Below are 20682 nucleotides of genomic sequence, written 5' to 3'. Positions count from 1 at the left end.
CCACCACCACCGCCATCATTACCACCATCACCACCGCCACCACCACCACCACCGCCACCATCACCACCACCACCACCACCACCACCACCACCACTACCGCCACTATCACCACCGCCACCACCATCACCACAGCCACCACCACCAGCACCGCCACCACCACCACCATCACCACCGCCACCACCATCATCACCTCCACTACCATCACCACCGCCACCATCACCACCACCACCGCCACCACCACCATCACCACCGCCACCACCACCACCATCACCAACACCACCACCACCGCCACCACCATCACCACCACCACCATCACCACCGCCATCACCATCACCACCACCACTATCACCACCTCACCACCACCACCACCGCCACCACCACCACCACCCACCACCACCACCATCACCACCGCCACCATCACCTTTACCACCACCATCACCACCACCGCCACCACCACCGCCACCACCATCACCACCAGCACCAACCACCACCACCACCACCATCACCACCACCACCACCACCACCGCCACCACCACCACCGCCGCCACCACCACCACCAACACCACCACCACCACCACCACCATCACCACCGCCACCATCACCTTCACCACCACCATCACCACCACCACCACCGCCACCACCACCACCAGTTTTTTACGAGCAGGGGACCCAAGGAACACCCTGGACGCAGAAGCTCCAGAAAGCTCTGTACTTTTATGAAATTTCGGAGGTGAAATACTAAGTTTATATTCGAGTCTTTTGCTGCCATAAAGGTGGGGTAAAATTTGATAAATAGCACAACCAGAATATAGTGAGAATATTTTGTGAGACTTCTTCCCCCTTACTGTGACCCCCCCTCCCCCGCCCTAAACCTCCCACACACCGTCTACACCGCCTCCCCCCCAACACGCCCCCCCATCCCCCCACACACCCGCCCACACCCCACCCCTACACACCACCCCCACACCCCCCCTACACCCCCCTCCCACCACCCCCCCTACACCCTCTCCCCACCCACCCCCCCCCCACCCACGCCCCCCCACATCCCCCACACCCCACACACCCCCCCATACACACCACCCCTACACACCAACTCCCTCCTACACACCACCCCCCCCTACACACCTCCCCTCCTACACACCACACTTGTTAAAATCAGTAATAAATCGCTTCATCAAACCCAACACGACTGTATAAAACCTGTACTGTACTGTATATGTGCTTCTTGGTGCTAATGACCTCCTTAACATCTGAACTACCACCACCTAACGATGTCTCTCTCTTAATTACAGGTGTGGTCGGGTCACAGGTGAATTTTGATGAGAGAGGTGACGGACCTGCCAGATACACTATCTACAACTTCCGCAAGATACCTAACTCTCACAACTACAACTACAGTGTACGTATGATACTGTCTCAGTGTAGTGTATGATGGTGGCTCAGTGTAGTGTATGGTGGTGGCTCAGTGTAGTGTATGATGGTGGCTCAGTGTAGTGTATGGTGGCGGCTCAGTGTAGTGTATGATACTGTCTCAGTGTAGTGTATGATGGTGGCTCAGTGTAGTGTATGGTGGCGGCTCAGTGTAGTGTATGATACTGTCTCAGTGTAGTGTATGATGGTGGCTCAGTGTAGTGTATGGTGGCGGCTCAGTGTAGTGTATGATACTGTCTCAGTGTAGTGTATGATGGTGGCTCAGTGTAGTGTATGGTGGCGGCTTAGTGTAGTGTATGATGGCGGCTCAGTGTAGTGTATGATGTGGCTCAGTGTAGTGTATGGTGGTGGCTCAGTGTAGTGTATGGTGGTGGCTCAGTGTAGTGTGATGGTGGCTCAGTGTATGATGCTCAGTGTATTGTATGATGGTGGCTCAGTGAAGTGTATGATACTGACTCGGTGTAGTGTATGATACTGTCTCAGTTTCAAAGAGCATAATATGGTCAGTGTTGCAGAGATAAACTCATATATACAGTATATAATGTGTGTGTGTGTGTGTGTGTGTGTGTGTGTGTGTGTGTGTGTGTGTGTGTGTGTGTGTAAAGTTGCCATCAACATTGTGATACAGATATGAAATGTTTTACACACTATACCGGAACATCAAGGGTGTATACCATAAGGAATCACATGAAAGACTCGGTACAAAACGTATTACCAACACCAACGTTAAGCTTACGTTAGGTTAGGTTAGGTTAGGTTAGGTTAGGTTAGGTTAGGTACAGTGCAGTGAAAGTTAGAAGACTGTTGCTTGACCCCGTGAGTCACTTTATTAATAAGATGATCTAGTTTGTGATGCCTCGCTGTGACCTGAGTACCTCACTAACTCTATCACTTAAGTCATCAATACTTTTACAACATGTCAAAGTAAGAATATTACCCATGACCAAAAGTGATCGTTACGTTGTGGTAATGTTAATGGTATAGTTTGTATTTTGGAAAATTTGTGAAATGTTTGGTGGTGAAAGCCCCGGGTTACGGTGCGGACAGCCAGCCAGCCAGCCACCCGGGTACCGCCTCGGAGATTGGCCAAATATATTGCAGTTAATCGGCTCAGCCAATTTCTACCATACTCGCTGCTCAGCCCTTGAATGCGCTTAGAGCCACCCCGATATTGTTCGACGGTGTAAGGCTTTTTTTTAATTTTTTTTCAGTGTATATGTCTTTAAAGTTTACTGTATCGTTACAAAATATTGTGATAGTTTTACGTCACATTTCCATGGCAACAATGTCGTCGGCTGTAAACAAGGAGATTATTCTGACGGATTTTACAGTTTTTAGGTAAATCTCTGTCCGGTCTCATATTGTATCACTGCAAACTCTATAAAGTCACAGAGACTATCATCACATAGATCAAGTCTAACTGACTGTATAACGATAATTGAGAAATGGATTTGAGTTTTTTTTTCGCCCTGAACACAAATTACTGGAAACAGATGAAATTATTTTGTTTTTGTTTTGGGGGAATACAGTTATGAATCTCACAGCTGTAATTGTAAATAGTTCCCGCTTAGTAAATGGCGCCTGAAACAAATGGAGATATCAACTCAGGTAATATTATTTACATTTTTGTGCAGCTCTCACGTAGACGACAATGGAAATATTTTTACTACACCAAACGTCTCTGTTACCCACTAGCAGGAGATAACATGGGATAAGAATTTGCTTATATGATTCAGTACTATTACCATCATTGATCACACTACTACTACTTTTTTCTTCTTTTTTTCAATGGCCTCCAGCCTCCCAAATACATTCGCCACCATTTTATTACCGTAATATTAAATATCCTAATACATAAGTAGCTATCCTAGCTGTGTTGAATTAGTTGAGCCGCAGATCTATGCGGCATTCAGTGACTGTAGCATCATATCAATATCTGCACCAGTTGTCGGCTTTGGGGCCAGCTCTCGTTCCCCTGAGGCAGAGCAAAGCCGACCGAAGGAGAGAGAAGGGCAGTCGACATCTCATCCAGGCTGTAACATAACTTCTGGGCTGCTGCTTCTGTTCGGATATCACCTCCGCGAGTCTGGCGTAGAAGCATCTTGCACTTGGTCCCATCCCACCAGAGGTTGTGAACACTAGAGGAGTGAAGGTGCCTTGATCGACGTTCTGAATTCTCTCCCCGTATTCCCTTATCTTGTCGTTCTCGACCCTCCTGTGTGCAGCATCGAGAGCTAAGTTACGGTGACATGCGGCCATGGGATAAAAAATCATGATGTCGAAGAAGGCTCGCTGTCCCCGCGTCCAGAATCCTCGAGCACTGACGTCAACACGGGCTTCGTTGGATGTGTTTGAAGTCCTATGTTGGAAAATCTTACTGTCCAATGGAAGGAGGGTCGGTTCTACCCTAACATCACAGAAGATTTCCTTCAACATATTAGCTGTGAGATCCCTTACTTCGTCTTGCCTCATGCATATGAAGCCCCCTTTCTTGCACACCATAGCGTGATCGGCGTCATAGGAAGAGCCACACACACATTGGGAGGGCAAACCTTCCACTGGCCTATGGTACCTTAGAGCATTGGCATCTGTAAATTCTTGTTTATTGAGACTGAAACCATTTGCCCTTATCGGTAACGTACTTAACCAGTTCGAGGCGCCCGCCTCCTGCGCTACAGCTACTATTTTTTTCCAAATTCTCTGGATACTTGCAACAACAGTTGCTGCAACTTATCACTTTGGCTGTGCTGTCGTTCTGCCGTATTGGACCTTCGAATCTTGTTTACTTCACTGGTATCCACTTCCCCTGTTGCGTTCTGAGCTATTATGTGGTCCTTGAGGGCTGCCGTGATCTTAATTGAGTTTTGTTGTTCGGTGGCAGCAATCTCCTCTGGATTGGTCAATCCCATACCTCCCAGTCTCGGTGGTAGTGCAAGGAGTGATCTTTCTGCTGGGGTTAAGTGAGGGTGTGTCAATAATTTGGGAATGAAATTGACGCTGATAGCTTCTTCCAGAGGGTGGAGGAGGGGTCCAATATCAGGGATAGTGCGCATCAGGTAGTTCCAGTGATGCTTGACTCCATGGGTGAATGCCGCAAAAGCTGCACGTGGCTCTGTGTTAGCAATCTCAGACAGAGCTTGCATTTCCCTAACCCACTCATTCACCTTTCCCGTTACGTACTCGGTCTTGAAGTCCGTCATGCCTATTACTGCGCCTAGGTGTCTTTGGCCTTCCCTTGTTATTTTGACCTCATTACCGCCAAACACACCCATTGCCGGTTCATAATGTCCTGGCTTCACAATGAGGAAGGACTTGCTGGCGTTTGGGTGGTACCCTATTTGTGGACCTCGCGATGTTACCAGGTCCTACCATTTTTTGATGTCCTCCACTTTTCCTGCTCCTCTAAGGTCATCAGCATATGCCACTTGCTTGACCTCAGTTATTTCGAATTTTATTGTGTGTTGTACCACTACTACTACTACTACTACTACTACTACTACTACTACTACTACTACTACTACTACTACTACTTTTTTTTTAACGTGGCCTCCATCCTCCCCAAATAGCCACACCTTCGCTGCCATTTTATTATCGTAAAATTAAATATTCTACTACATAAGTAGCTATCCTAGCTGTGTTGAGTTTGTTGAGCCGCAGATTGCGCCATTCAGTGACTGTTGCCTCATAGTCAATATCTGCAACTGTTGTCGGCTTTCGGGCCGATGCTCTCGTTCCCTTGAGGCAAAGCAATGGAGACCTATTCAGAGAGAAGGGCAGTCTACATATAATCTAGGATGTAATGTAGCTTCTGGGCTGCTGCTTCGGTTCGGATCACACCTCCGTGAGTCTGGCATAGAAACATCTTGCACTTGGTCCCATCCCGCCAGAGGTTGTGAGCACCAGAAGAGTGAAGCTGCCTTGATCAACATTCAGAATTATCTTCCCATATACCCTGTTCTTGTCATTCTCGTTCCTCTTGTGTGCAGCATCGAGAACTAGGTTACGGTGACATGCAGCCATGGGATCGAAAATCCATATGTTAAAGAAGGCTCGCTGTCCGCACGTCCAGAATCCTCGACCACTGACGTCCACATGGGCTTTGCTGGATGTGTTTGAAGTCTTGTGATGGAAATTCCCACCGTCCAATAGAAGGAGGGTCGGTTCTACCCTGACATCATGGCAGATTTCCTTCAACATATTTGCTTTAAGATCCCATACTTCGTCATGTCTCATGCATAAGAAGCCCCCTTTCTTGCACACCATAGTGTGATCGGCGTCATAGGAAGAGCCACACACACATTGGGAGGGCAAACCTTCCACTGGCCTATGGTACCTTAGAGCATTGGCATCTGTGAATTCTTGTTTATTAAGGCTGACACCTTTTGCCCTTATTGGTAACGTTGTTAGCCAGTTCAGGCGCCCACCTCCTGCACTATAGCTACTTTTTTTTTCAAGTTACTGACAATGGCAGCATCAGTTGTTTAAGTTTATCACTTTGGATGTGCTGCCGTTCTGCCATAATGAACCGTTGAATCTTGTTTAATTCGTTGATATCCACCTGATTTGTTGCATTCTGAGCTATTATGTGGCCAGTGAGGGTTGCCGTGAACTTGACAGAGTTCTGATGTTTTGTGGCGGCAAGTTCCTCTGGATTCGTCAATCCCATTCCTCCCAGTCTCGGTGGTAATGCAAGGAGTGACCTTTCTGCTGGGGCTAAATAAGGGTTTTTCACTAGTGTTGGGATAAAAGCAACCATTGATGGTTTCTTCCAGAGGTTGGAGGAGGGGTCCAATATCGGAGATAGTGCGCATCAGGTAATTCCAGCGATGCTTGACTCCATGAGTAAATGCCACAAAAGCCGCATGTGGCTGTGTTTTACCAATATTAGACAGAGCTTGGATTTCCTTCACCCACTTATTAACCTTTCCCGTTACGTACTCGGTCATGAAGTCATTCGTGCCTATTACCGCACCTAGGTGTCTTTGGCCGTCCTTTGTTATTTTGACCTCACTTCCACCGAACACCTCCATTGTCCGTTCATAATGTCCTGGCTACACAATGAGGAAGGAAATGCTGGCATTTGAGTGGTACCCTATTTGTGGACATCATGAGTTTAACAGGTCCCACCACTTTTTGATGTCCTCCACTTTTTCTGCTCCTGTAAGTTCATCAGCGTAAGCCACTTGCTTGACTTCGGCTGTTTCAAATTTTATTGTATGTTGGAGCACAGACAGGCCTAGCGTGTACATTGCAATGACAACAAGGCCCCCCTGCATTGTTCCTTCAGTTGACTATGGTGGTATCTCTTCTTAGAGCCTTGAAGCTTGTTATATATAGGTCTGATGGGTTCCTATGGGTGTTTACAACATACATTGCAAAGCTTGGACACTTGTTCTTGATGTTGTGCAGTGTAGCTTTGCGGTTAAGTATGTTGAATGCGTTGGAAGCGTCAACCAGGAGAATGGCCTCACAATCACGCTGCTCAAATATCCTTCTCATGGCGTGAATGGCAGCTTCCCCTCCAGCCTGGTATGAGTGGTGTGTATGAGTGAGGGGTATGGGTGAGGGGTATGAGTGAGCTGTATGAGTGAGGTGTATGAGTGATGTGTATGAGTGAGGTGTATGAGTGAGGTGTATGAATGAGGCATATGAGTGAGGTGTATGAGTGAGGTGTATGAGTGAGGCATATGAGCGAGGTGTATATAATGAGACAAAACTCACATAGAAGATATTACATATAGGTAGAATATTTATAGTAGGAGGAATGTAAAGAGAGGAAGTTTGGTAGCGTGGCCGGGTAGTTATTTACACTTATTTATCTTAAACGTTCTTAAGGGACAACTTCTCAAACACCACTTCGATACAACTATTTATTAATTCACTCAATGACACGGACACATTAATATCAATATTATATCGGAGTTACTAGGACATTATGTTTACGTTACTCGACACTGACTCTCGGACACAAACGTGAAATGAATACACTTCCCACAGTAGGTAACTCACCCTAGGGATCGTTCTGACAAAAACTCATGTGTAACCTGACGGAGGGTCAGTGGGTGCTATTGGACTGTCTCGTATGGGAGACTCTGCTTAGCTGGTGACGCCGGATCTGGCCGGGAAGTCTCCCTCCTGACCTGGGGGGAGGACGAGCGTGACTCTGTGAGAGTGAACAGAATGACGACCAGACGGGAGGGAGAGAGAGGTCACATGAGAATAATGAGAGTAACCAGAATCCCGAATCTTGAGAAAGACAATGTCGCTGCTGACGGGACTGCAGGGCCTTTATATGGGGGAGAAACAGCCGGCGTTTGACCTCCGCCAGTTAACACTAAACTGGTTAGATCTGGACAGCTGTGTTTGCCCAGGTGCGTGGTCGTGCCCAGGTGTGTCTTGGTTAGGTGTGGTTGTAGGTCAAGTCACCGCTAACTCAAGTAATTAGCGGACGAGGTCAGGTCCCTTGGGTCCTGACCCAGGGTGTGTCAACCTGGTATGTTGGGGTACCACAAGGCTTGTAGCACTCACTGTTATATGTGTTGTAATTCTCTGGGCTGTAAGCTGTGGACTGATAAACAATCATTACATGTATGAGTGAGGTGTATGAGTGAGGCATATGAGTGAGGTGTATGATTAATGTGTATGAGTGAGGCGTATGAGTGATGTGTATGAGTGAGGCGTATGAGTGGGGGTATGAGTGAGGTGTATGATTAATGTGTATGAGTGAGGGGTATGAGTGATGTGTATGAGTGAGGGGTATGAGTGAGGTGTATGAGTGAGGTGTATGATTAATGTGTATGAGTGAGGGGTATGAGTGATGTGTATGAGTGAGGGGTATGAGTGGGGGGGTATGGTGGGGTGTATGATTAATGTGTATGGTGGGGCGTATGGTGATGTGTGTGAGTGAGGGGTATGAGTGAGGTGTGATGAGTGAGGGGTATGGGTGAGGGTTGAGTGAGGTGTATGAGTGAGGGGGGGGGGTATGGTAAAGGGCGTATGAGTGATGTGTATGAGTGAGGCGTATGGTGGGGTGTGAGTGAGGCGTAGGAGTGATGTGTATGAATGAGGCGTATGAGTATGTGTATGAGTGGTGTATGAGTGAGGCGTATGAGTGAGGTGTATGGTGTGAGGCGTAGGGTGATGTGTATGAATGAGGCGTATGAGTAATGTGTATGAGTGAGGGGGGGTATGAGTGAGGCGTATGGTGGGGTGTATGAGTGAAGTGTATGAGTGGGGATGTGATGTGGGTGCGGTGTATGGGTGGGGCGTATGGTGGGGTGTATGAGTGGGGTGTATGAGTGAGGTGTATGGTGGGGTGTATGAGTGATGTGTGGTGGGGTGTATGGTGAGGTGTATGGGTGGGGTGTATGGGCAGGAGCGTATGAGTGAGGTGGATGGTGGGGTGTGTAGGCAGGGCGTATGGTGAGGTGGATGGTGGGGTGTATGAGTGAGGCGTATGGGTGGGGTGTATGAGTGGGGGGTATGGTGGGGTGTATGAGTGAAGTGTGTGAGTGGGGTGTATGAGTGAGTGTATGGGTGGGGTGTGTGGTGAGGCGTATGAGTGAGGTGTATGGGAGTGAGGTGTATGGAGTGAGGGGTATGGAGGAGGTGGTGAGTGGGGGTGTATGGGTGAGGTGTATGAGTGAGGTGTAAGGGAGTGGGAGGTGAAGAGTGAGGTGTATGAGTGAGGTGTATGAAGGGAGGTGTATGAGTGAGGGGTATGAGGAGGTATAGTGAGTGGGAGGTGTATGGGTGAGGGGGTGGGTATGAGTGAGGTGTATGAGTGAGGTGTGTGAGTGAGGGGTGAGGAGGGAGGCGTAGTGAGTGAGGTGTATGGAGTGAGGGGTATGGGAGTGAGGTGTATGAGGAGGTGTGTATGAGTGAGGTGTATGAGTGAGGTGTATGTGAGTGAGGTGTATGGAGTGAGGGGGAGGAGTGAGGTGTAGGAGTGAGGTGTAAGGAGGGGTGTAGGAGTGTGGGGTATGAGGGAGGTATGAGTGAAGTGTATGAGTGAGGTGTATGGGTGAGGTGTATGAGTGAGGTGTATGAATGAGGTGTATGAGTGAGGTGTATGAGTGAGGTGTATGAGTGAGGTGTATGGGTGAGGTGTATGAGTGAGACGTATGATAGTGAACGTCTTGATGATGACTCGTTATCGGTTCATTGATCGTGAGGAAAATAATCTGATTAAGGAAAATGGATCACATGAAGAATTTCCAGCCCCAGGTGGGAAAAAATTATGTGACCACAGTTTGCAGTCCAAATTTATTTCCTTAATTAGCACTGCCTCGTGCCCAGATTACCTCAAGTGAAGGAGAAATATTAGACCTCATAAGATTAAATTCTGGACGTAGCATTAGATGGAATTTTTACCCCCTCTCAAAAGGTAATAAATTCCTCGTGTTATTATTCGGTTTTAGGCAGAGTAGGTAACACATGAATCTATATCTTAAAGACATCAAATTAACCTAACCTAACCTAACTTAACCTAACCTAACCTAACCTGACCCGACCCAACACAATATAGTTTTATCCACCAACCAAAGTCAAAAGTATCCAACAGTTTTCCTCTCAACTATTTACTCCATCCAACAATTTTTATTCATTTTGTCTCATTTTTTTTAGACTTCTCACATACGTCGTCATTCACGTAGGTGGTGAGGCAGAAAACCCGCTTACCTCATGACGTCACACTGCTAGCCAGGCCACCAACCACTCAACCAAATTCTCAAAGTTTCGTATTTTTATTTTTATTTTTTAACCTGAAAGGGATAAGTGGGATGGGTTGGGGTTAGGATAGTTATGGGTGATGTTTTGATATAAATTCTATAACTTTTTGGCATCGTTATTATGCCAGGAAATGCGTCCATGGAGTCCCATATCTATAGTTAAAGACACAATAACGCGCCTTTTTCAACTCTATCTACAGCCTAACCTAACCTAACCTAACCTAACCTAACCTAACCTAATCTAACCTATCCGAACCTCACCCAACCCAAGCAACTCCACCACAACTAACCCCACCAACACCCAACCCAACCCAACCCACCCACCCAACCCAACCCAACCCAACCCAACCCAACACACTGAAGGCTTCGATAGTCCCTCTGGTTCACTTCATAATCCATCACCCTTTATGGTGACCCTGGCAGAGTACGTGTGTATAGATGACTAAGGTACTGGTGAGTCGTACCATAGTGTGAGTCACCAGGTAGCAACAGTAGCCTAAGAGTCACCAGGTAGCAACATTAGCCTACAAGTGAGTCACCAGGTAGCAACAGTAGCCTATAAGCCAGCCACCAGGTAAAACAGCCTATAATCCAGTCACCAGGTAGCATCAGCAGCCTATAAGTGAGTCACCAGGTAGCAACAGTAGTCTATGAGTCATCAGGTAGCAACAGTAGCCTAAGAGTCACCAGGTAGCATTAGCCTAGTGGTCCAGGTAGCAGCAGCCTATAAGCCGTCACCAGGTAGCATCAGCAGCCTATTAGTGAGTCAGGTAGCAACAGTAGGTGTAGCAACATTAGCTAACATCATAGGTAGCATTAGCCTACAGTGAGTGCAGCAACAGTAGCCTATAAGTCATTACCAGGTAGCAACAGCAGCCTATAAGTGAGCTGGTAGCATCTGGCTATGGTAGTCACCAGGTAGCAGTAGTCTATGAGTCACCAGGTCAGCAATACAAGCCTAAGAGTCACCAGGTAACATTTAACTGAGTCACCAGGTGCAACAGTAGCCTATAAGCCCAGTCACCAGGTAGCAACAGCAGCCTATAAGTGGTCAGGTAGCAACAGTAGCCTAAGAGTCACCACGTAGTAACATTAGCCTGCAGTGAGTCACCAGGTGAAACAGTAGCCTATAAGCCAGGTCACCAGTAGCAGCAGCCTATAAGCAGTCACCAGGTAGCAACAGTATTGAGTCTGGTAGCAACAATACAAGAGTCCAGGTAGTAACATTAGCTACAAGTGAGTCACCAGGAAGCAAAGGTGGCCCTATGACAGTCACCAGGTAGCAACAGTAGTCTATGGTCACCAGGTAGCAACAGTAGCCTAAAGTACTGGTAACATTAGCCTAAGGTGAGTCAGTAGCAGCAGTAGCTAAGCCAGTCACCAGGTAGCATCAGCAGCCTATAGAGTGAGTCACCAGGTAGCAACAGTATATAAGTGCCAGTGCAACAGCAGTCTAATGAGCCAGGTACACATCAGCAGCTATAGTGAGCCAGGTAGAACATTTTGATCGTCCAGGTAGCAACATTAGCACAAGTGGGAGTCACCAGGTACAACATATTCTGTAGATAAGAGGTAGCAGCGCTTATGGTAAGTACCAGGTAGCAACAGTAGTGCGATGCCAGGTAGCAACATTAGCCTAAAAGTCACCAGGTAGTAACATTGCCTACAAGTTACCCAGGTGAGCATCTTGAGTCCTGGGTAGCTCAGGTGCTGAACGTGGCATTACCACAGTGGTCACCAGGTGCTTGTAGCCTAGAGTGTTTGGGTCACCAGGTAGCAACATTAGCCTAAGAGTCACCAGGTAGTAACATTAGCTCCCAAGTTGGAGTCATAGTGGCAACAGTAGCCTAAAGAGTCACCAGGTATTAGTCTAGGTGGGTCAGGTAGCAACAGCAGCCTATAAGCCAATCACCAGGAAGCAACAGTAGCCTAGGCATTCACGGGAGTAACATTAGCCTACAAATGAGTCATCAGGGTAGCAACAGTAGCCTTAAGCGTAAGCAGGAAGCAACAGTAGCCTATAAGTGAGTCACCAGGTAGCAACAGTAGTCTATGAGTCACCAACAACAAGTATGGTCTCGGGTGAAAGTTGATCACCAGGGGTAGCAAGTGAGTCACCAGGTAGCAACAGTATCCTATGAGGTCAGTAGGTAGTATTATGGCCAAGTGCAGTAACAGTATCATGGTCTTGATAATTAATTACCAGGTAACCAATATATGGGAGATTAGATGTATGTTGTCAAAATCCTTACGGACACATTATATAATTGACGTCACATCTACAGGGATGCAGGACTAGAATATGATCCTTAGCACTGTATTACTAACCCTACCTCTTTAGATTAATTAAAATATATATATAAACTTCCTCTCTATATATAATTAGTAGATAATCACAAACATTGACTATAATTTTACCTACTAATTTATTATCATGATTGGTTATTGAGTTTTCATATTTGTAGTTACGTTAATTCATAATGAAAAACATATATTGATAATTAACTAATAAGACGTTCAGTCCGAATTAAGCTTCATAATAACGTCACGAATCAGAGCAACGAGAACATTTACCTCATCACTGGAGGTAACTCACCACCAGAGAATGTTACCTCACCACGAAAGAATGTTACCTACCACTAGAAGAATGTTACCTCATCACCGGAGAATGTTACCTCACCACGGAAGAATGTTACCTCACCACAGAAGAATGTTACTCTCTGGGAGAATACCACACCCAGAGATGATTACCTCAGCACCGGAGAATGTTACCTCGAAGAATGTTACCTCAGCGGAGAATGTTACCTCATCACAGAAATGCCTCAGGGGAATTTTCTACAGAAGAATGTTACCTCAGCACCAGGTACACGATGTTATCACCACTAGAAGAATGTTACCTCATCACCGGAAATGTTACCTCACCACGGAAGAATGTTACCTCTGGGAGAATGTTACCTCTACAGAAGAATGTTACCTCAGCACCGGAGAATGTTACCTCACCACAGAAGAATGTTACCTCAACACCGGAGAATGTTACCTGAAGAATGTACCTCACCACTAGATGTTATCCTCCGGAGAATGTTACCTCACCACGGAAGAATGTTACCTCAGCACCGGAGAATGTTACCTCACCACAGAAGAATGTTACCTCAGCACCGGAGAATGTTACCTCACCACAGAAGAATGTTACCTCACCACCGGAGAATGTTGCCTCACCACCAGAGAATGTTACCTACACGGAAGAATGTTACCTCACCACAGAGAATGTTACCTCAACGGAGAATGTTACCACCGGAGAATGTTGCCTCACCACCAGAGAATGTTACCTTGTATTAGCCCCTGTCTCATAGTTGACGTGTTATATAAATGTGGGTTAATTACATGCATAACTCCATCACCCACGGTAACCTCCCTCCTGCAGTGATCATGTGGTCCATTCATTGAACACGTGATCGGTAACTTTCCACTGGAGGGCGCGTCTCTATTTAGACCTTAGGTCAGCAAAGCCGGCTATTTACCCCAGTGATCACTCAGTCTTCACTCAACCCTCACGAGCTAAGGACTTCTGACCTAAAAGCTTATCTTAAGTTAAGCTCCGTCCTTAACTTGCACTTGATTCACAGTGTAGTTACGGTGATATCCTCTTTGAAAGTGTACAAAGAAACCTTTTATAATAAACGAAGAAAAGGAACATATTGGGTTTCACTACAGAAAATCCAATCAACTTTTATCTATATTTTAGTTCGTCTAGAATATAAGGTAACAACCTCACAAGTGACTGTTACAAGTGGTGACCACCCAGGAAGGTTGTTACACATATGACAGCTTCACAAGTAGTTGTTATACAACGGTAACAGTCACCTAACAGTTACACAGTTGGTAAAAGGTAGAGATAATTTGTTTTCCCCATTACTGTGTTACAATGTTATTAAGAAGCTAAATGTTACAACCTCACCACTGGAGAATGTTACCTCACCACTGGAGAATGTTACCTCACCACCGAAGAATGTTACCTCACCACAGGAGAATGTTACTAACCACAAAAAATGTTACCTCACCACATAAGAATATTACCTCACCACAGGAGAATATCCACAAAAAAATGTTACCTCACCACTGGAGAATGTTACCTCAGGAGGAAACCCCTCCAGAAATGTTACCTCACTGCAGATGTTACTACACTGAGAATGTTACCTCCACCGGAGAATGTTATCTACGGAGAATGTTACCTCACCACAGGAGAATGAAACTTCTCCAGAGAAGAATGTTACCTCACCACTGGAGAAAGTTACCTCACACGGAGAATGTTACCTCACCACTGGAGAATGTTACCTCACCACGGAGAATGTTACCTCACCACAGGAGAATGAAACCTCTCCAGAGAAGAATGTTACCTCACCACTGGAGAAAGTTACCTCACCACCAGAGAATGTTACCTCACCACCGGAGAATGTTACCTCTACAGGAGAATATTACCTCACCACAGGAGAATGTTACCTCACCACAAAAATGTTACCTCACCACATAAGAATGTTACCTCTACAGAAGAATATTACCTCTACAAATGAATGTTACCTAACCACAGTGTTACCTCACCACAGAGAATATTACCTCCCACAGGATGTTCTCTTGAAAAATGTTACCTCCCACTGGAGAATGTTACCTCAACAGATGAATCCTCCAGATGAAGGTTACCTCACCACAAAAATTTTACCTCACCACAGAAGAATGTTACCTCACCACAGATGAATGTTACCTCACCACAGATGAATGTTACCTCACCACATAAGAATGTTACCTCACCACTGGAGAATGTTACCCTCCACAGATGAGATGTTACTCACCACAGATGAAGGTTACCTCACCACTGAGAATGTTACTCTACCACTGGAGAATGTTACTCACCACAGATGAATGTTACCTCACCACATAAGAATGGTATATCACAGAAGAATGCTACCTCACCACAGATGAATGTTACCTCACCACAGAAGAATGTTACCTCACCACCGGAGAATGATACCTCACTAGAGAAGAATGTTACCTCAACACTGTAGAATGTTACTTCACCACGGTAGAATGATACCTCACCACTGTAGAATGTTACCTCAACCACATAAAAATGTTACCTCACCGCAGAAGAATGTTACCTCAACAAAAAAGAATGTTACCTCACCACAGAAGAATATTACCTCACCACAGATGAATGTTACCTAACCACAGATGAATGTTACCTCACCACAGATGAAGGTTACCTCACCACCGGAGAATGTTACCTCACCACTGAGAATGTTACCTCACCACAGATGAATGTTACCTCACCACATAAGAATGTTATATCATCACAGAAGAATGCTACCTCACCACAGATGAATGTTACCTCACCACAGAAGAATGTTACCTCACCACCGGAGAATGATACCTCACTAGAGAAGAATGTTACCTCAACACTGTAGAATGTTACTTCACCACGGTAGAATGATACCTCACCACATTAGAATGTTACCTCAACCATAAAATGTTACCTCACCGCAGAAGAATGTTACCTCACCAAAGAAGACTGTTACCTCACCAGAGAAGAATGTTACCTCAGCACAGAAGAATGTTACCTCAACACAGAAGAATGATACCTCACCACATAAGAATGTTACCTCACCAGAGAAGAATATTTCCTCACCAAAGAAGAATGTTACCTCATTACAGAAGAATGATACCTCACCACATAAGAATGTTACCTCACCAGAGAAGAATATTACCTCACCAAAGAAGAATGTTACCTCACCACAGTAAAATCTTACCTCACCGCAGTAGAATGTTACCTCACCAGAGAAGAATGTCAGGATAAACAGATAGAAAGACTCTGTTGTTTACTTCAGTTCTACAGAGTTTGTTGAAGGACAGGTGAAGAACACAGAACTGTGATGAAGTACAGGTGTTAAGTGAGTTAATTAGACTAATGTTACCTGCGCTACACACCCACAGGTAAACAACACTAAGTCATGCATAAATTAACACAAGATTGAGATTAATAACAACATTAACATTTGATATTTTAATGGTAACTTGTCGCGTTATGGTGACCGATAAACAGATTGAATTGATAAACTATAGCTGAATATTGTAACTAAATGGTCTAGTGTGTGGTAGTGGCACAATGGGTGAGTGGATATAGCGCCTGTTTCCGGTTTTAAAGGTCACTAGTACAGGCGTTCGAGTGTGGTGCCGGTCTTAATGAGAGGTGAGAATACAGGGGAGGTGAGGATACAGGTGAGGTGAGGATACAGGTGAGGTGAGGATACAGGTGAGGTGAGGATACAGGTGAGGTGAGGATACAGGTGAGGTGAGGACAGGGAGGTGAGGATACAGTGGAGGTGAGGATATGGGAGGTGAGGATGCAGGTGAGGGAGGTTATAGGGAGGTGAGGATACAGGAGGTGAGGTTATAGGGAGGTGAGGGACAGGAGGTGAGGATACAGCTGAGGTGAGGATGACAGGTGAGGTGGAGGATACAGGTGAGGTGGGGAGGATACAGGGAGGGGAGGATACAGGTGAGGTGAGGATACAAGTGAAGTGGGAGGATACAGGGAGGTGAGGATACAGGTGAGGTGGAGGATACAGGGAGGTGAGGATACAGGTGAGGTGGGGAGGATACAGGTGAGGTGAGGATACAGGTGAGGTGGGGAGGATACAGGGTGAGGTGGGAGGATACAGGAGGTGGGGATACAGGGGAGGTGAGGGATACAGGTGGAGGTGAGGATACAGGTGGGAGGTGGGAGGATACAGGTGAGGTGAGGATACAGGGAGGTGAGGATACATGTGAGGTGAGGATACAGGAGGTGAGGATACAGGTGAGGTGGGAGGATACAGGTGGAGGTGGGAGGATACAGGAGGTGGGAGGATACAGGAGGTGAGGATACAGGTGAGGTGAGGATACAGGTGAGGTGGAGGATACAGGTGGGGAGGTGAGGATACAGGTGAGGTGGGAGGATACAGGGAGGTGGAGGATACAGGTGAGGTGAGGATACAGGGGAGGTGAGGATACAGGTGAGGTGAGGATACATGGAGGTGAGGATACAGGAGGTGAGGGATGCAGGAGGGGGATACAGGTGAGGTGGGGAGGATACAGGGAGGTGAGGATACAGGAGGTGAGGACAGGAGGTGAGGATACAGGGAGGTGAGGACAGGGAGGTGAGGACAGGAGGTGGAGGATACAGGGTGGAGATGAGGATACAGGTGAGGTGGGGAGGATACAGGTGAGGGGAGGATACAGGTGAGATGAGGATACAGGGAGGTGAGGATACAGGTGAGGTGAGGATAAGGTGAGGGGTGGGGAGGATACAGGGAGGTGAGGGATACAGGGAGGTGGGAGGATACAGGTGAGGTGGGAGGATACAGGTGAGGGAGGATACAGGGAGGTGGGGGATACAGGGAGGTGGGAGGATACAGGGAGGTGAGGACAGGGAGGTGGGGATACAGGTGAGGAGGGATACAGGGGAGGTGAGGGATACAGGGGTGAGGTGAGGATAAGGTGAGGATACAGGTGAGGTGGGGGAGGATACAGGTGGAGGTGGGAGGATACAGGGAGGTGGAGGATACAGGTGAGGTGGGAGGATACAGGTGAGGTGGGAGGATACAGGAGGAGGATACAGGGAGGTGAGAGGATACAGGTGAGGTGGGAGGATACAGGTGAGGTGAGGATACAGGAGGTGGGGGATACAGGGGAGGTGAGGATACAGGGAGGTGGAGGATACATGTGAGGTAGGGACAGGAGGGGTGAGGGGAGGAGTACAGGGGTGAGGGGAGAGGATACAGGTGAGGTGGAGGATACAGGGGAGGTGAGGATACAGGTGAGGGGAGGGGATACAGGTGAGGTGGGGAGGATACAGGGAGGTGGAGGATACAGGAGGTGAGGATACAGGGGAGGTGAGGATACAGGTGAGGTGGGGGATACAGGTGAGGTGGGGAGGGATACAGGTGAGGTGGGAGGATACAGGTGGGAGGTGGAGGATACAGGGAGGTGAGGATACAGGGGAGGTGAGGATACAGGGAGGTGAGGATACAGGAGGTGAGGATGCAGGTGAGGTGGGGAGGATACAGGGAGGTGAGGATACAGGGAGGTGAGGATGGAGGGGACAGGTGAGGTGGGGATACAGGGAGGTGGAGGATACAGGTGGTGAGGATACAGGTGAGGTGGGGAGGATACAGGGAGGTGGAGGGATACAGGTGGGGAGGGGATACAGGAGGTGAGGATACAGGAGGGGGTGAAGGTGGGGTGAGGATACAGGTGAGGTGAGGATACAGGTGAGGTGGGAGGATACAGGAGGTGAGGATACAGGTGAGGTGGGAGGATACAGGGAGGTGGAGGATACAGGTGAGGTGAGGATACAGGAGGTGGGGATAGGAGGTGAGGATACAGGGAGGGAGGATCAGGAGGGAGGATACAGGTGAGGTGGGGGATACAGGTGAGGTGGGGAGGATACAGGTGAGGTGAGGATACAGGTGAGGTGAGGATACAGGGAGGTGAGGATACAGGTGGAGGTGGGGAGGATACAGGGAGGTGAGGATACAGGTGAGGTGAGGATACAGGGAGGTGAGGATACAGGGAGGGAGGATACAGGTGAGGTGAGGATACAGGAGGTGAGGATACAGGGAGGTGGGGGATACAGGGAGGTGGAGGATACAGGAGGTGGAAGGAGGAGACAGGGAGGGTGGAGGATACAGGAGTGTGAGGATACAGGGGAGGTGAGGGGAGGTGGAGGGGATACAGGGAGGTGGGGAGGGAGGTGAGGGATACAGGAGGTGGGGATACAGGGAGGTGAGGATACAGGGAGGTGAGGATACAGGTGAGGTGGAGGATACAGGGAGGTGGGAGGATACAGGGAGGGGGGGACAGGGAGGTGAGGATGCAGGGAGGTGGGGGATACAGGAGGTGAGGACAGGAGAGGTGGGGAGGATAAGGAGTGGGGGATACAGGGAGGTGAGGATACAGGAGGTGGGGGATACAGGGAGGTGAGGATACAGGGAGGGGAGGGATACAGGGAGGTGAGGATACAGGAGATGAGGATACAGGTGAGGTGGGGAGGATACAGGGAGGTGAGGATACAGGAGGTGAGGGGATACAGGAGATGAGAACAGGTGAGGGGTGGAGATAGGGAGATGAGAATACAGGTGGGAGGTGGGGATACAGGGAGGTGAGGATACAGGTGAGGGGAGGATACAGGGAGATGAGAATACAGGTGGAGGTGGAGGATACAGGTGAGGTGTGGGAGGATACAGGGAGTGAGGATACAGGGAGGTGGGAGGATACAGGAGGTGAGGATACAGGTGAGGTGAGGATATAGGGAGGTGAGGATACAGGTGAGGTGAGGGATACAGGTGAGGTGAGGATACAGGAGAGGGGATACAGGGAGGTGAGGAAGCAGGAGGTGAGGATACATGTGAGGTGGAGGATACAGGAGGTGAGGGGCAGGAGGTGAGGATACAGGTGAGGTGAGGATACAGATGAGGTGAGGATACAGAGAGGTGAGGGGGATACAGGAGGTGAGGATACAGGGAGGTGGGAGGATACAGGGAGGTGGGGGATACAGGGAGGTGGGGATACAGGGAGGTGAGGGATACAGGTGAGGGAGGATACAGGGAGGTGAGGATACAGGTGAGGTGGGGATACAGGGGAGGATACAGGTGAGGTGAGGCTACAGGAGGTGAGGATACAGGTGAGGTGAGGATACAGGGAGGTGGGAGGATACAGGTGAGGTGGGGGATGACAGGGAGGTGGGGGGATACAGGGAGGTGAGGGATACAGGAGGTGAGGATACAGAGGTGAGGATACAGGGAGGTGAGGATGGGGCAGGGTGAGGTGGAGGGATACAGGGGAGGTGAGGATACAGGAGGTGAGGACAGGGAGGTGGGGGACAGGGGAGGTGGAGGATACAGGGGTGAGGATACAGTTGAGGAGGATACAGGAGGTGAGGATACATGTGAGGTGAGGACAGGGATGAGAATACAGGGGAGGTGAGGATACAGGGAGGTGGAGGACAGGTGTGGTGGGAGACAGGGAGGTGAGGATACAGGAGGTGAGGATACAGGGGAGGTGAGGATACAGGAGATGAGAAGAGAGGTGGGAGGATACAGGGAGGTGGAGGATACTGGAGGTGAGCAGGTGAGGTGAGGATCAGGGAGGTGAGGATACAGGGAGGTGGGAGGATACAGGAGGTGGAGGATACAGGTGAGGTGAGGATATAGGAGGTGAGGACAGGTGAGGTGAGGACAGATGAGGTGAGGACAGAGAGGTGAGGAAGCGGAGGGAGGATACAGGGGAGGTGAGGATACAGGGAGGTGGGGGATACAGGGAGGTGAGGATACAGGGGAGGTGGAGGATACAGGTGAGGTGGGGAGGATACAGGGAGGTGAGGATACAGGGGTGAGGTGAGGATACAGGGAGGTGAGGATACATGTGAGGTGAGGATACAGGGAGGTGAGGGACAGGGAGGTGAGGATACAGGTGAGGGGAGGATACAGGTGGG

At 48.3% G+C, this 20682-nt stretch overlaps 1 protein-coding gene across 1 annotated transcript in view; it reads left to right on the top strand.

Annotated features, from left to right (window-relative positions):
• Positions 1-20682, top strand: part of LOC121859314 (metabotropic glutamate receptor-like) — a 97483-nt gene that overhangs the window by 23136 nt on the left and 53665 nt on the right. The window contains 1 exon segment of the mRNA XM_042356109.1: positions 1293-1403. Within this exon segment, the coding sequence (XP_042212043.1) occupies positions 1293-1403 (111 nt within the window).

Source organism: Homarus americanus, unplaced genomic scaffold (assembly GCF_018991925.1).
Source record: "Homarus americanus isolate GMGI-L3 unplaced genomic scaffold, GMGI_Hamer_2.0 scaffold36188, whole genome shotgun sequence".
In the NCBI taxonomy this organism is placed as follows: Eukaryota; Metazoa; Arthropoda; class Malacostraca; order Decapoda; family Nephropidae; genus Homarus; species Homarus americanus.
The sequence above is the reverse complement of the archived record's forward strand: the minus strand, read 5'-3'. Positions and strand labels throughout refer to the sequence as shown.